Raw genomic sequence first — 17,272 nt, 5'->3', positions numbered from 1 at the left:
CAAATGGGCAGAGTTTCTTGGTGGCTGTCATGGGGCACGTGGAGTGGTGGACCCTGGGAGGCTGTCCACGTCCCTGCCACAGCACCTGTGATGGTGACCTTTTTTGGAAATAGAGTCTCTGCGGATGTGACTTAGGATCTCGGGAGGAGTTCATCTTGGATTTAGGGTGAGACCTCAGTCCAATGACTGGGATCCTTATAAGAGGAGAGAGAGGAAGGTCCAAGATACAGGCGCAGGGGAGAAGGCCACGGGCTGAGTGGTCCCGCAGCCACCAGAAGCTAGACGAGGCGGGAAATGGAGTCCCCCTCAGAGCCTCCAGGGGCACCAACCCTGCACACATCTTGATCTTGGACTTCCGGCCTCTAGAACCGTGAAAGAATCCATTTCTGCTGTTCCTAAACCATCAGCTTCGTGGTTATCTCTTATAGCAGCTGCAGGAAACTACTCTAGTGGTGCTGAAAGGCCTGAACTGACATTTTTAGGTATGTTTTCTTTCTTAAAATTGTTTTTCTCAGGCTAATCTTAAAATTGGGTTATATTCCATCAGCCCACCCTGGCTGCGCCCTTAGAGGAAGGAGCTGCAGTGGGTGAATGTCGGCCTGAGATGCCACAAAACACCCTACAATATGAGGCCCAGCATGGCTGATCCGGCCTTTAAGGTCAAGGGGTGTATTTTTCAACAGGTACCTTAGGGAGACTGGAGGTCATGGTTCCCTGCTCTGGGGGTGAGCAGGATGCCTGAACTGGCAGCATCCTGGGGGGACGCTCCACCCCTCCCCTGGTTGGCGTCAGCTGCGTTGCTCCTGAGGCTGATGACTGACGTGCTTGTAAGGCCCCTTCAAGCCCAAGGGGAATGGACGTGAAGTGGTCTTGATGACAAGCCACAGGACAGGATGGTGGGGGGCATCCCGACATGTCCTAGGCCCCTAGAGCACCAGAAACCCCAATGACACAGAACCCTCGGGCATGGGAATAGGTGTTAATTAGTATCTAGGTTCGGCCGGTGTAGCAGAGCCCCCAGCCACTGTGGCACAAACATGGGCAGCTTGCGAGCTAGCGCAGTGCAGGGTGTGGTCCAAAATGGAGCTCCAGCCATCAGAACCGTGCTCCAAGTAGGTAGGATGGAAAAGGAGGGGCAAGGGTTCAAAATCATGTCACCAAACGTGTGTTTTGGGTTGAATTGTGTCCCCTGAAAGTTCACATGCTGAACTCCTCAGAATGAGACCTTATTTGGGGTCGTTGCAGATGTAATTAATTCAGATGAGTTCCTGCTGGGTAAGATGGGCCCCGGGTCCAACATGACTGGTGTCTTTGTTAAAAGGGGAAATTTGGACACAGAGAGAGACATGCATCGAGGGAAGATGGTGTGAAGAGACGCAGGGCAAAGACGGCCGTCTACAAGCCGAGGACAGAGGTCTGGGTCAGATCCTCAGTTACAGCCTCAGAAGGAACCAGCCCTGAGGACACCTTGATCAACAATTTCCAGCCTCCAGAACTGGGAGATAATACATCTCTGAATTCCTTTCTCTACATCATAAGCAGGAATTTCTGGCATCTCAACCTTGTTTTAACACAGGGCCACTGAGTCCAGCTTCCAGGCAGTCGGCTGCCCAAGCAGACTCAGCTGACCCAGATCGCTGGGTGCCCTGTGGGACTGGTCCACTCTCTCAGAATCCATCCTATACACATTCTGCAGAGTTCGGTCAACAGAAACTCAACTTCCTGCAGTTCTCCTGGCAGCTAAGCCTTTCCAATCCGGGTCTGACTTTTTTTTATTTTAATAAATTTATTTATTTATTTATTTATTTATTTATGTATGTACGTATGTATGTATTTTTGGCTGGGTTGGGTCTTCGTTGCTGTGTGCAGGGGTTACTCTTTGACTCTTTGTTGCAGTGTGTGGGCTTCTCATTGCGGTGGCTTCTTTCGTTGCGGAGCACGGGCTTTAGGCATGCAGGCTTCAGTAGTTGTGGCACGTAGGCTCAGTAGTTGTGGCACACAAGCTTAGTTGCTCTGTGGCATGTGGGATCTTCCCAGACCAGGGCTTGAACCCATGTCACCTGCATTGGCAGGCGGATTCTTAACCATGGTGCCACCAGGGAAGTCCCCGGGTTTGACTTTGTGTTGGGACTTGACTCTCCCAAGTCATAAGGGATGGAGCCGAGCCAGGGAGCTTTGCGGGGAGCTGACTTTTCCCTTACAAAGTAACCCCTTCAAGGGATGTCATGACATGGTCTTCAAGTATGGGGACAACTTTGCCCAGAGAGGGGAAAGGGGCTGTGAAGGGTGATGGGGGCTCCTGGAAAGTAGGGGTTGGGGTCCCCTGCTCTGCCATATTCCCCCTACCCCCCTTCTCTGGGCCCCACCAGTGTGCCAGCTTTTACTGAGCGCAGCCGGGGAGGCCATAGATTCACCTTCTGTGTCTCTTTTTTTTTTAATAAATTTATTTATTTATTTTTGGTTGTGTTGGGTCTTTGTTGTGGTGTGCAGGCTTCTCATTGTGGTGGCTTCTCTTGTTGCAGAGCACGGGCTCTAGGTGCATGGGCTTCAGTAGTTGCAGCACACGGGCTCAGTAGTTATGGCTCGTGGGCTTAGTTGCTCCGCGGCATGTGGGATCTTCCCGGACCAGGGCTCGAACCCATGTGCCCTGCATTGGCAGGTGGATTCTTAACCACTGTGCCATCTGCGTCTCTTTTGTAACAATCCGAATCTGCCGTGTGTGGCTCTGGGCTCAGTTTTGTGGCTGCGAGAGAGGAGACCCGCTGTCATAGGCAGGTTCCCACCTCCCTAAGGTGAGCGGTCAGGGGCTTGAGCCCGTCCCTGTCCGCCAGGTGGTTGGGCTTCCTTCGAAGTCCCCACCCACCACAGAGTTCATATCATTGGCATATCATTCCTGGTCAACACAGGTAGCCACTGGGGCCCCAGGACGCCACATCCTGTCCCTGAACACGCATGGCTGCTCAGGGCCTCTAGCCACGCCTGGACCAGGCTGCCAACCCCAATTTTCTGGAAGGTTATTGTCTGCAACGCACTCCAGAGATTATGGGAAGGAAACTGGGTCACTCATAAAACTGACAGGCCCAGGTACAAGTGGAGACACAGCCAGCTAACGCCACAGGAGCCCCCTGGACACCATGGCTCCGGGCTCTGGCCTCCCTGGCTTTCGTTTCTTCTCCTTTACGATGCAAGTGTTGGGGCCCTCCCCTCCCGCTAGACACGGAAGGAGAGCCTGGGAACCAGCAATGGCTACAATGGGACACATGTCCAGTTCACACACCCCAAGAAACGAAGCACTGCATGCTGCCGAAAGTGACCTGTCCCTCGCTGAGGAGTGACCGTGGTCAGGGAGGGCCGCATCGACTCAGGCCCGAAGCCTGACGACTAAGTGATCTGCAGGGCAGTGAAGGTGGGGCAGGAGGCAGGAGGCTGGGGGCTTTCGCACAGCCAGCTATGTGTCTCACCAGGCTCTGGGACCACCCCACAACATACACACACGCTGGTGGGAAGCAATCCCAGGAGGCTTGGGAAGCCCAGGGTCAGCAGTGAGAGGAGGTGGGATGCCTGCCCATCTCCAAGCTCCTCCTCCCAGAAGCCCCTGCACCCTGGGCTGAGCTTGCCCTCTGTCCATGCCCCGCATGAGCCCCTGCAGCCTCTCTGCATTGCCCTGACCTGTGAGTGGCTGCCAGGGGTGGGTCACAGTCTCCTCCTCTGAGTCCCCTGGCCTGGCTGTGGTAGGATAATCTCCCGGCCTGGGGATGCCGGCCCTAGGGGTCTCTCCCTCAGGAAGCCCTCTGCTGGCCAGCCCTTTGGAGGGTCTTGGAAGGTGGTGAAGTTGCTGCCTTATAAGGATTCGGGTCCCCATGGCTTCTGGCTCCCCCCAGGGGTCCCAAAGGACCAGAGCCTGGGTGCTTCGTCCTCCTGGCCAGGGTCCACCCGGGCCTGGCCTCTCAGCGGGAGCTGAGGAAGTGAGCCAGGGTGGGTCTGGGCTGGTTCCAGGTACAGGGCCTGGGTGATACCAGATGAGGAAGGATCCTCTTCAAAGCCATTCTGCTTCATGAAGGAGAGCTCGGCAGGGCCCCTTGCTCTCCAAACAAACTCCCTGGATTCTGTGCCTGCCTAGGGCCCTGCAGTGTGCTGCAGGTGGGCCGCAGTGGCCGTCCTCACCTCCACCTCCCCAGGCTGCAGAGGTTCGTGGTGCCAACAGTGGCAAAGGGTGTGGTTGGTCAGTGAGGAATCGGATTCAAGACTGGGCCCTCGTCACCTGGTGCTGTCAAGGCATGGCGGTGGAGAGTTTTCTCGGCTCGCCCTCTGTAAAGAAAGGGGCTGGCTCTGCACAGCCCAGGTGATGTGCAGCAGGCCCCCAGAGCTCTGATGGAGACTGGTCCCCCAAGGCCAGCAGCAAGCTGCCCCAGGACCTCGGCTGGGCAGGGCGGTGAGAGGTCTGGGGGGAGGGTCGGGGCGGTGGGGTCAGGGCGGCGGTGCGTCCCGGTCAGGGGTCGGGCGCTGAGGTCTCTGGTGGGAGTCAGGGTACTGGGGATCCGGCTCGGTGGAGCCTGGTGGGCGGGGTCGGGGCGTCGGTGGCCCCGGGCAAGAGAACCCGCAACTCCCAGCGCAGCCCCACCCACGGCGTCGGTCTTCTGGGCTGCCCCGCGCCTGCCTTTACGGGCCCGCCACCGACGTGCTCGCCCCCGCGCCGCGGCCGCCATCTGTGGCCGCGCGAGCGAGCGTGCGCGTGCGTGGGGCTGCGAGCGTGCGTGCGTGCGCGCGCGCGGCGGCGGCCCCAAAAGCGGCGCTGCAGCCTGGGGCGGCTCGGCTGAGGCGGCTCCTCCCCGCTCTCGCTCCCGCTCCCGCTCCTGCGGCCCGCGGCTCGCTCCTGCTCCGGGCCCGCCTGCCCAGGCCGCTCCCCGGGCCCTAAGATGCCGGCCGTGTCGAAGGGGGACGGGATGCGGGGCCTGGCGGTCTTCATCTCGGACATCCGCAACTGTGAGTGGCGGGGAGCCGGACCCGGCCTGCGTGGGGTGGGGGCGCAGGCCGGGGTGAAGGGCTGGCCGGCGGGGGCCTTCGGGGACTAGGGTCCGGGGCGCGGACCTGGCGGGCGGGGGTCCGGGGGTTGAGGGCTGGGGTCCGGGGCGCGGACCTGGCGGGCGGGAGTCCGGGGGTTGGGGGCTGGGGTCCGGGGCGCAGACCTGGCTGGCGGGGGTCCTGCGGTTGGGGGCTGGAGTCGGGGGCGCGGACCTGCGGGCGGGGGTCCGGGGGTTGGGGGCTGGGGTCCGGGGCGCGGACCTGGCGGGGGGGGGGGGGGGGGGGTGGGGGGGGGGGGGGGGTCGGGGGGGGGGGGTCAGGGGTGCGGGGGTGAGGGCGGCGTTCCGCAGCCGCGCCGGGTCTGTGGCACCGCTGAGGGGCTCCTGGCGAAGGCGCCCCTCCCCAGCATGACGTCATCTCGAGCAGTCGGCCCGTCTTTCTAGCAACGGAGCATTTAACCCAGCGATTTCCAAAACAGCGTGGCTTTTCCCTGGGAGTGGGACTAGCGAAACCCGCGTCTTGCCGGGGAAGCAGCTCCTTGACCTGGGTTCTGGCGGCTTATTAGGCCCTGATTAAAATGACTCGTTCCCGAGGGAATCTGGACACCGGGCGGTGGGGGGTTGGGATGGCTTCGGGGAACTGCTGCTCTGCTCGCTGTCTTCCATCAGGGACAGGGTTCTTAGCGACATGTGTCCCCTCGGAGTGGAAAAATCCACCCCAAAAAGTGCAACGGCCGGGTGGCCGGTGGGTGTACTGTTGTTCCACCGATACATTTGACTTTGGTGCGCAGAAACTCCTGTTGCTTTTCAGGTAGCTGTCCCCTTTATCTAATTAAAAAAATAGACACAAAGCCAGCTTCCTGTCTGGTTTTATTTCTTGTTTGTTATCCACCAGACGTTTGTGGATTTCAACATCTGAGGTTTCGGTATATTTTAAAGAATGCTTGTGACTTCATCTACTGGTAAATGCTGTTGTCCTGAACCCTCCCTTGATCCCGTCATCTCCTTAGACTGGAATGGAGGACCCAGACTGTGGAAGGTTAGATTTTCTGTCCCTTCCCTTTCTCTGCAAGAAATCGGTGTGGAAACACACCCTGAGGTCTGTGCTTTTACAAGTCGGGCAGTATCCTTTCTCTCTTTCTTTGCTGTGTAATGTGATTTCATAGACAGTAATATTTGTAATCGTAATGCGTCTTGGAAAGCTAAGTGTGGGTGTGCTACTGCTTCAGGAGACCCCTTGGGCCAAAGCTTAGCCGCCTTAAATTAGCCATCACATCTGTCCTTCCATTTTGGAAGAAAATTGCATTGGGCAGGTCACTGAGATTGAAACCCATTTTCTTGGACAAGTGATCATCTACAAACTAGATGTGTTCTGTGCTGGGTCTGCCACATAGTGGAGACTTGGCTGTTGACTGAGTGTAGACAGACTTTCTCCACCCCGCACGGTGGCATTTGGGGCTGATCACTTGTGCGGTGCTGTCCTGTGCTCTGCAGCATCCCTGGTCTCTACCGTCTAAATGCTTCAGTTGTGACAACCAAAAATGTTTCCAGCTGTTACCCTGCAGGGCACAACCCCTGCCCCCGCCACGCCCAGCCTGAGCCCCTGGTGTAGACCCATGAATAAGACAGTGTCTTCCTTGACAGAGCTTCTGCAAGAAGATGCGCCTAATCCCTTGGAGGGCGTGGGGGGGGGGCAGCTGTTTAATACGGCCCCTCCTCAGAGCCAGCTTTCCTCGCCGTCCTGTTACCCCCTCACCAGCAGCGGCGCTGTCCTCTCCCCTCAGAGCAGCGTCAGCAGCTCGTGGCCCCGTGGCCTGCCCCCCCCCACAGTGGAAGCCCCACGGGGTGGGGGCCACGTCTCTCTGGCCCACCACATCACTCTTCCCGGTTGGCAGTGTGACGTGAGACAACACCCAGTGGATGAGGAGACAGCGCCCAGCTGGGGCCTGCTCTGGCTGAAGGGCATGGCGGGCCGAGGCCGGAGGGTGTGCCCACGGCAGGGAGGAGGAGCAGGTCTGGCTGGAGGTGGGATCGGACAGCGAGCCCTGGTGGGAGCTGCCCCGAGCCGAGCCCTTAGTAGCGGGGAGAGGGGTCCCTGCTGCCCCCTGCCCAGCCGGCTCTGCTTCCCTGTTGTGAGGGTGAGCCAGGTGGCCGGGTTCTGTGGGGAGAGGGCAGCCGGGGCCCTGGCCACGGAGCTCGGTTTCCTCCACTGACACGGACGGGTGGGTTTGGAGCTGAAGTATCACTGAAGCGTTTCAGCTCTAAAATCGCAGCTCCCTTTTCCCTTTCTGCACAACGTAGTCTCTTAAATGTCCCCCTTAGGAGCGAGCTCTGCCTCGGGTTGTGCCTCACTTTGGGATCCGCTGCGGTGGACGGGCTTGGAGGGCTGCGCCTCTTTGCGCTGGTGGCAGTGATTGTGCCCCAGGATTTGAGAGGTGCCCGTGTCCTCGTGTTCCGTGGAGCTTTGTGGCTCAGGTAGAGAACCAATTCAGTGTCCCCAAAATTAACTTGGGGACTTCCCTGGTGGCACAGTGGTTAAGAATCTGCCTGCCAATGCAGGGGACACGGGTTCAGGCCCTGGTCCGGGAAGATCCCACATGCCGCGGAGCAACTAAGCCTGTGAGCCACAACTACTGAGCCTGCGCTCTAGAGCCCGCGAGCCACAACTACTGAAGCCCGCACACCTAGAGCCCATGCTCCGCAACAAGAGAAGCCACCACAGTGAGAAGCCCGCGCACCGCAACGAAGAGTAGCCCCCGCTTGCCACAACTAGAGAAAGCCCATGCACAGCAACGAAGACCCAATGCAGCCCAAAAAAAAAAAAAAAAAAAAAAATTAAGGTTCATTTTACTCTTGTCTGTACATTTAAAAAATGCTGACTTTTTGAAAAAATTGCTCTTCTTGCATATTTTATTTTGCACTCTTCTGCATAATTTACATTCCTTAGAAACCGATTTAGGAAGTATGTGACGAGGCTCCTGGGAGGGACAGACCACCAGGCTGGGGGAGGAAGGAAGGCTTTGGTCTGGTTGAATGTTTCTGCCAAGGCTGATGGTTGCTGCTTCTAGGAAATACCTGTGTATTCTTCCCTGTGTTTCCCTTCTGGCTCTTCTGAAGGGGTCGGGGTGGGTCACTGCTTCTCTTACGAGACGTTGAAATGTCCTGGTGATAAGTGTTCTCATGCCACATACTCAGCATTACTTTTCTTTCCTCTTAAAATGATTTTCGCTCTGTTTTTTTTGGCACCAGCACGTGTCGGGATTTTGTAGTTGCGGAATTATTGGAAAGGCTATCTTTGTGAGATTAAAAGGCATTTCTGGGCTTTAAAAAAATCTAACAGACCCGAGGGTAAGATTCAGGAGTGCCGTGGGAAAAGGCGTTTTGCGTTACTGTGACCAGAGAGAGGGGCTCTGGCGGGAGCTCTGACCAGGAGGGGCTCTGTGTTCCTTGAATGTCACTTGCAGGTTCTTGGGCACAAGGCCGGCCTCCCAGAGCTCAGATTTCAAAACTTCTAAGCTGCCAAGGATGGAAAGTCTTTTTGTGAGTCTGTGGCAGACTTGTCTGGCGCTGTGCTGCCACGAAGCTGTGTGGTCCCTTCCCCGTGAGCTGGCCTCCGGGACGCCCTGGGGCCCCACGGTCACATGCTGTGCTTCCTCCGAAAGGCTGAGCGGTTCTGAGTTCCGGGACAAGGTGGGCCTCAGGTTTTGGATAATGGGTGGCATCTGGGCTTGTTGTGGAAATGCTGCTGGGGTTCTGAGAAATGGAGCACCCAGCCCTGGTCTCCTGAGGTGCTTGCAGACAGACAGACAGACAGGGTGGGAGGTGAGTTCCTACCAGCACGTCCGTGTGTATCGAGCACCTCCTGTGCTCAGGACTCCTGTGACAGGCACGCACCCCTCCCGTCCTGCCCCGCCCTCTGGTCAGCACGGGCGTTGGACACGGACGCCGCATTGGGAGCTACAATGTCCATGCCTTCTGTCAGCCTCTGGCGGCTGCAGCGCGGACTAAGTTAAATGACTTCGCTGCCAGCTCAGCACGGTAAACGGGATGATAGTCACTGCAAAACAGAAATGAGCAATTTCCACTAGGCCACGTGACGCCTAAAATGTTGGATTACAAAACTGTATTTACTGATTTTGGCGTTTTCCCTCTTCAGAATCTTCCTGACTTTGGTATGAAGGTTGACACAGTTGAAACGTGTCATTTTATTAGGAGGAGAATTGCAGGATAGGTTCCAGTGGGTATTCCCTCGTGGAGGTGGGAGCTGAGGCTGTGTGAAGAGATAAGCTCTTGCCCTCTGTGCTGGAGAGAGGGTTGTAAGGGTTCAGCCAAGGTGCGTTGAATAAAGACCTTGTAAGGAGGAAGCGGCCCTGTTTTAAAATGGTGCCTTGGAGACCGACTTGGGAAGAGGACCTAGAAGGGTATGGGGATGGCGCTGTGGGGTGCCAGCAAGGGAGAGGCGAGGCCCAGCCTAGCCCCAGGCGCTGTCACTGCCCACTGGGCACAGCCTCTGCGCAGCACTGTCGGCAGCGGAGGAGGGCCAGGGCTCGTGACCACCTAGATGAGAGCGAGGGAAGCGGGGCCACCGAGGCTTCTGCGGGGACGGCGGGAGACACACAGCTGTGGGGTGGGCCCGTGGTCTGGCCCTTGCAGTTTGTGTGAGTCAGGGTGCGACGGATTTAAGGAGGGCAGTGATGCGCCTGCAGCTGCCCTGTGCCCAAGAAAGAGAGGAACCCCTATGCAGGGAGGCTGACACCCTCTTCCCTGGCGCGGTTCTGGCCCCATGTAGCTCCCTTAGCCTCCTGGTACCTCAGGAAACAGGGAGTGGCTGGCTGACTGCTGGATGTGTTCATTAAGGCAGAAACTTCTGGCCAGTGGTTTGGGTCAGATCCTGATTCTGTCCCTTTTTCTTTCTCACTTTTGCCAATTGTGGCCCTAGACAGCCTGGAGTCTTCATTTTGCCCGACATTTAAACCCAGTGAGGGAATTCCCTGGCAGTCCAGTGCTTTCACTGACGAGGGCCCAGATTTGAGCCCTGGTCGGGGAACTAAGATCCTGCAAGCCATGCAGCGCAGCCATAACAAACAAACAGACAAACAAAAAACCCCCAGTGAGACTTGCAGTGGTTTTGCGTTCAGCCCTCTCCTTGTATTCGGGATGTTTCCCGTGTGCGGTTCTTTCCACCTACCCCCATCTGCAGGATTGCTTAAAAGTGTGGAGACCAGAATCCAAATTGGGTTGCTTGGCTTGTATTTTGCATTGCAAGGTCAGTTTTTTTTCCTTTAAAATCCTTTCTGACGGCAACAGAAGGGTGACGTGAGGATTAGTTATTTAGTGTACTTAGAGCACCTTGAACTCCTTAGGGCGGGCAGTGCTGTGGGGATTTGTGTTTTGCTTTTTCTGTGGCCGGCCTTCCTTTGTGTGATGGGGTTGAGAGGGCAGTTATGTGTTTCTATTGCCGTTTGAACAGCATTGAAAAAGGGCACTATGTTGATGTTGAACAGTTTTTTAAAGCACAGTAGGAAAAATAGAGCAAGAAAATGAGTATTTTGGAATACTTTTGGATTGCATTTATTGCTATTGAAAAATACAGTTCAGTAGCTGTTTTTGGGGGAGAGGGAGTCTTGTACAGTACAACCAGATCAGAACCTTCTTTTGAACCTCACTGTGCCTGTGAGAGCGAGAGTCTACTGGGATGGAGCGCGTGCTGACTTGGGCCAGGTAGTCTGCATAAGCCCTCCTTCCCTGGAGCACATTTCTCACAGCCTCAGGGACTTCTGTCAGTTAGCTTGCAGCTTCTGTTCAGTTCATTCCCGGGTTCAAACTTCCGTCGCCTCATTACTTTACTACAGTTTGAGTCGTCCTTGCCTGGAGTAGCACAGCCAGCTTTCCCAGCACTGAGAACGTGGAGGAAGAGGGAGGTGGGAGGGTGATTGTCTGAGGGTCCGTTGGTGCTGAGTCGTCCAGTTCCCGAGGCTTGGCTTTTCTGAGGTTGTCGTCCATGGGGTGGGGCCGTAGGTCCCTTGCGTCTATGGCTTCCTGAACTGTCTTACGGGAAAGCTGGTCACAGAGGGAGGAGATGCTCTTTTGTTGGAGCTGATGTCTGTCTGATGTGCATTCTCTGATGTAGCATTTGCTGTAGACCCAATATAAATCTGCTTTGTAAGTAGCCAAGGAAACATTGTTTTTCATATTATGTTCTTGTTGTTTTGCTATAATTTTGATACAACCCCAAGAGTGAAGGGTGTTTTGAAGGTGTGTATTTTAAAATTTATTTCTTTATTTTTCTGGATTCTATTTTTTGACATAATTGTTTAATTCATTCATTCATTTGAGAAATCTTTTGGGTGCCCATTGTGTGCTGGCATTATTCTAGGCACCGGGGATTCAGTGCTTAACCAAATGGACAAAATCCCTGTACTTTCAGAAACTTAAATTCTTGTGAGAGTAGACAGAATAAATGACAAGATGGGTTTTTCTCGTTTACTTTGTCCGCTCTCACAAGAATGTGCGTTCTAGCCTCCTGTGTCCGTCTCCTCACTTCAGTGACACCTCTGGGCTCCATTTGGGTCCCCTGTCCCTAGGCAGTGAGCCGGGCAGTCGTAAGGCTCCTCTTGTTTGTTTCCTGACTCTCAGTGACTGCTGTTTTCCATAGTCTGTTGTCCAGTGTCTGAAAACTATTGTTTCATATAATTTTGTTCAGGTTTTTAGTTGCCTAACGTGGGAGGGTAAATCCTATCCCTGTTTCTGGCCAGTAGGTTTTGGGGAGTTAGACAGCCAAGACGAATTCAGAGGCAAGGTCTGAGCTAGAGGTAAGACTACAGCTGCATTGTTTATAGGTGGCTTTTGATACCAGGAGACTGGGAAGCCGACCTGGGAAGCTGACCGAGGGGGTGGAAATATCACAGGCACTTTACCTTTGTTTTACACATCTGATCTTCATGATGATACTGTATAGCAGGCACTAAGTTCCTTCCTGTTTCATGCAGGAGGGAGCCGAGGCCCAGGAGCCCAAGGCCCTGTCTCTGGAGTGGTTGAGCGAGGACCCAGACCCAAGCTGCTGGGCTCCAGGTCTTTCCTCTGAACCACAGTGCTGGGCCAGCTCTCCAGGCGGACGGCCAGAGCTCCCAACGTGCCAGCCCTAAGCAGCTGGGCAGCCTGGGCCAGCGAGGAGGGCTGGTCAGGTGGGTCACAGGAGAGGACTGAGCAGGGCTGAGCCCGACGGGGTGGTTTACAAGAGAAGAATTGGGAAATGAGAGTCTCAGCTCTCTCGGAGCTTTGCTGTAAAGAGGTGGTGACGCAGAGGGTAGAGGGCAGGTTGGCCCCTGTTGCTGCCCTGACACTGGAGCGTGCTTTGAGCAGCGCTCAGCAGCACCCCGTAACAACTCGTGTTGTGCACATCAGAAGTGGGCGCGGCCTGGCAGCGGGGAGCTCTGCTGCCTCCCAGGCTGAAACCACGGTCCCTTCTGGAGACTGGGTGACGCTGCTTCCACTCGGCCCCACACGCCTTCTCTCGCGGCCCCTCCCCGGACCCCTCAGGGGAGTCCCTCTCCAGATTTGGATCTCCCTGACCTCTCCCTCCAGGCAGGGAGAGCCTCCGCTCGGAGGGCTCTTGCGAGTAGACTGGGCTGCTTGCGTGACCCGGGTCGTTCCCCAGTCTTAGTGACATCTGCAGAGTTCCTTTTGCCCTGGAAGGTAGCTCACGGGATCCTAGTATTGGGGTGTGGGTGTCTTTGGGGGGGCATTCTTCCTATCACAGTGGGGTCAGGAACGCTTTTTTAAGATTAATTCATTTGCTCAGCAAATTACTGGGTTCCTGTTTTACACAGTGAGCAAAAAGACAGATAAGAGTACTCCCATGTGGCTTACGTTCTAGTGAGGTAGACATGATAAATAAGTATCATGTACAGTGCATCACATACTATATTAAGGGGAAAATAAAGGGAAAAATAAAAGGGGGTTGCAATTCAGATAGGGAAGCTGGGGGTCAGGTGTCCCTGGAGTGCTGGTGGGCAGGTGGGGAGGCCACAGGGGCTGGACTTCAGAGCCGGGGGACGGGGAGAGGTGCATGGTGGGGATCTTGGAGCCGGTTAGGAGAACTCTGGCTTTCACCCTGTGTGACAGGCCGAGCCAGTGCAGGGTGAGCAGAGGCGGGACTTACCTCTGGGGAGAACTCCTGACTGCTGGGTTGAGAAGAGCAGGGGAGACCGGTTAGGAGGCTCTGAACCAGGCAAGAAAGGTGAGGACCTGCTAGGAGGTGGGAGGTAGACCGTGTTTGTTAGCTGATGGGAATGACAAGGGCCGGGGGAAAGTGGAGGGGCAGAGGTGCAGGGGGAGGTGGTGCTGGTGAGGGAACAGGCGCCCCAGCCACCAGTGATGGGGGAGGGAGGAGGTGTTGGAGGAGAAGCTGTGAGGGGGCCCCTGGGAAGAGCTGACAGGGCCTCCCTGGGCTTCACATGTGAGGCCAGCCCAGCAGAGCTGGGGGGTGTGTCACCAGGCACGCTCAGATCTCTAGGCTCACCTGCCAGTTGACCATGAGTTGGACTCAGCAGGGAGGGGTTTGGCCAGCAAGTGCTTGGATGGAGGAGAAGTGTCGGCGCTTGGCTTATGTGATGGGATTGAGGCTGGTAAGAGGGCGTGAGGACGGGGAGAGGGACAGAGAGAGAGTGGGTCGTAAGTCCTGGGGGCGCAGTTGGGTTCAGAGTTTGCTTACCTGATGTAGTGAGCTGAAAGGACGGGCTGTGGGGTCCCTGCAGTGGAGCGTGGGGAGGGTGACGGTTGGCGCGGTGGCCCTGGCGGGGCCAGATCTTCTGAGGAGCCAAGATCAGGGCTAGCGGGTTTGGGGGTCGTTCATCTTGGAATGGCAGGGAGAGGGCTAGGGTTATAGTAGGTGCTTGGGCAGGTCTTCCGAATTATATTCATTTTTGCTATTTTCTTGTCCTCAATTAAATGTTTAAAAAAATGAAAATCAAGAATGTAGTTTAAGAAGTTAATTATAAAACACTTGACCCTCACCTCATTCCCCCATTCCTAACCTCGGAGTCAGTTATTTTCATTTTTATCCATCTCTTCTAATATTTACTTTAAAAAATGTGATTATTCTAAACTACATACCATTCATGGGTGTTTTTCCCCATTTAGTCATTATTTATTAACTTCTTACTGTGGAAGATGAGGATTTAACTTAGCTAAGCTTTCCTTTTCCCATTGTCTAGTAGGTCACAATATTTTATCTAACTAATCTGTAACATTTAATTAATGTCTGAAAATATTCTTCTTAGCTGAGAATAACGGTTTGACTCTTTCTCTAATTGAACTATATTTGATTTACGATGTTGTGTTAATTTCTGCTATACAGCAAAAGTGATTCCATCATACATATATATTCTTTTTCATATTCTTTTCCATTATGGTTTATTACAGGATATTGAATATAGTTCCCTGGGCTATACAGTAGGCCGTTGGTGTTTATTCATTCTATATATAATAGTTTGTATCTGCTAATCCCAAACTCCCAGTCCATCCCTCCCCAACCCCCCTGCCTCTTGGCAACCAGAAGTCTGTTCTTTTTGTGACTCTGTTTCGTAAATAAGTTCATTTGTGTTGTATTTTAGGTTCCAAATATAAGTGATATCATACGGTATTTGTCTTTCTCTCTTTTTTTTTTTTTTTTTTTTTTTGCGGTACGCGGGCCTCTCACTGCTGTGGCCTCTCCCGTTGCGGAGCACAGGCTCCGGACGCGCAGGCTCAGCGGCCATGGCTCACGGGCCCAGCTGTTCCGCGGCATGTGGGATCCTCCCGGACCGGGGCACGAACCCGTGTCCCCTGCATCGGCAGGCGGACTCTCAACTACTGCGCCACCAGGGAAGCCCTTTTCCTCAGTTTTGAAGGCATGGCTCTACTCTTAGTTCCTAGTGGTTTGAAATGTTAACATGCTGTGCCCAGGTGTGGCATTCAGTGGCTTTATTCATTCTGGTAATTCATGTCCTTCGGGTTGGGGGAAATGTTTTTGTTTTATTTCTTTGATAATTTCTTTTCACTTTCTCCTTTTTCAATAATCCTCTAATAATAGTTGAAATGTGGACCTCTTGGCTTACATTTTCTTACTCTCTTATCTCTCGTCTTCCATTTCTTTGTCTTTGTGGTATTCTGTTTTCTGTGACTCTGGCCCTTCTGAATTTTTCTTTCTCCTATCACTTTTACAATTTGAGGGCTTTCTTTTTTTTTATTGAATTATAGTTGATTTACAATGTTGTGTTAGTTTCTGGTGTACAGCAAAGTGATTCAGTTATACATATATATTCTTTTTCATATTCTTTTCCAACATAGGTTATTACAAGATATTGAATATAGTTCCCTGTGCTATACAGTAGGACCTTGTTGCTTATCTATTTTGTATATAGTAGTTTGTATCTGCTAATCCCAGACTCCTAATTTATCCCCCCCCTTCCTGCCCTTCCCCTTTGGTAATTGTAAGTCTGTTCTCTACGTCTGTGAGTCTGTTTTTTTTTTTTTTTTTGTAAATAAGTTCGTTTGTATCATATTTTAGATTCCACATACAAGTGATACCATGTAATATTTGTCTTTCTCTGTCTGAGTTACTTCGCTTAGTCTGATCATCTCTAAATCTGTCCATGTTGCTGCAAATGGCATTATTTCAGTCTTTTTCATGGCTGAGTAGTATTCCATTGTATATATGCACCATATGTATATCCATACCTCTGTTGATGGGCACGTAGGTTGCTTCCATGTCCTGACTCTTGTAAACAGAGCTGCAGTGCACACTGGGGTGCATGTGTCTTTTTGAATTAGAGTTTTCTCTGGGTATATGCCCAGGAGTGGGATTGCTGGGTCATGTGATAGCTGTCCTCCATAGTGGCTGCACCCATTTACATTCCCATCAGCAGTGGAAGAGGGTTCCCTTTGCTCCATATTATTATTTTTTTTTGGCCCCACGTGCGGCATGTGGGATCTTAATTCCTCGACCGGGGGACCAGGTATTGAACCTGTGCTCCCTGCATTGGAAGTGTGGAGTCTTAACCACCGGACCGCCAGGGAAGTCCCCCTTTTCTCCACATTTTGAGGGCTTTCTCTCTCTCTCTTTTTTTTTAATTGAAGTATAGTTGATTTACAATGTTGTGTTAGTTTCAGGTGTACAGCAAAGTGATTTAGTTATACATACATATATTATCTATTTTTTAAAAGATTCTTTTTCTTATAGGTTATTGCAAAATATTGAGTAGCGTTCCCTGTGCTATAGAGTAGGTCCTGTTGGTTATCTATTTTGTATATAGTAGCGTGTATATGTTGATCCCAGACTCCTAATTTATCCCTCCCTGCCCCCCCGAGGGCTTTATTATTGTCTGAGTGCTCCCTTTTTGGTGGCATCTGGTTCTTAAAGCTGTGTTTTCTTTTATTTATAAGAATATTGATTGTTTTGGAGTTTCCTTCTCTACATAGCCTCTTTACTCTGAGTTCTTTTCCTATAGGTCTGTTTTGGTCTCTGGCTCGTGCTGTGAGACCATCCTGGATGTCTGGTGGTCAGTGTCTGTCCTCTCACATGGACCAGTGTCAGCCAGCATGGGTAGGGCTTTGGTGGAGGCCTCACTGTGTGGTGATGGGTGAGGGGTCTCTGTCTCACGGAGGGAAGCTGTGTGTCAGACGTATTCTTCGGAAGCAGTTCCGGGCTCCTCTCCTGCTAGGTGGGGTCAGGGAGTGTGGGGGGTGTGGCTGCCGTTGTTCTGGGTATGGGTGTCCCACCGTGCAGGGAGTCTGTCGCTCACTTGTGTTTTTCTGAGTGTGGAGTCTCACCCTAGCACGTGGTGGTGTCACCAGGCCTAGAGCTCCTGTGTTCCTGCTTTTCCAGCGAGTAGGCCTGTTGTCTTCTGCTGGGATTAGGGGTATAGGTGGCCTGGCCCTGGGGTCTGGTGGAGGGGCCTGCAGGTCCTTACGTAGACTTCCAGTTCGTCTTCCTGATAGCCCCCTCCCGAGGCACCTGGCGTCAGGTTCTGTGACGGACAGGGTTTGCTTTTTGCTGGTTCTCCCTCTTGCGGGCGGCCGGGTCCCAGTTTGCTGTGTCAGGCTGAGTCAGTTAACCACTTGGCCATCTCCTTCCAGTGTCCACAGCTGTTGTGGTGACGGCTCTTGCACTCTTGTCATACAGTTTTCTCCTTTTAAATATGTTTTTGACTAATTTTATATGTTACACACACACACACACACACACACACACACACACACACACACACACA

At 53.4% G+C, this 17,272-nt stretch overlaps 1 protein-coding gene across 2 annotated transcripts in view; it reads left to right on the top strand.

Moving 5' to 3' along the window:
* The first annotated feature begins 4,788 nt into the window (after positions 1-4,788).
* The window catches only part of AP2A2 (adaptor related protein complex 2 subunit alpha 2), a 63,169-nt gene continuing 50,685 nt past the window's right edge, over positions 4,789-17,272 (top strand). For both annotated transcript variants that reach the window (XM_029207317.1, XM_029207316.1), the window contains exon 1: positions 4,789-4,983. In XM_029207317.1, coding sequence (XP_029063150.1) covers positions 4,917-4,983 — 67 coding nt within the window. In that variant the 5' untranslated portion in view covers positions 4,789-4,916. The remainder of the gene's footprint in view (positions 4,984-17,272) is intronic.

This window comes from Monodon monoceros, unplaced genomic scaffold (genome assembly GCF_005190385.1).
Source record: "Monodon monoceros isolate NGI ecotype Baffin Bay Population unplaced genomic scaffold, NGI_Narwhal_1 Super_Scaffold_7, whole genome shotgun sequence".
Lineage (NCBI taxonomy): Eukaryota > Metazoa > Chordata > Mammalia > Artiodactyla > Monodontidae > Monodon > Monodon monoceros.
Note: the sequence above shows the minus strand (reverse complement) of the source record. Positions and strands in the feature narration are given on the sequence as shown.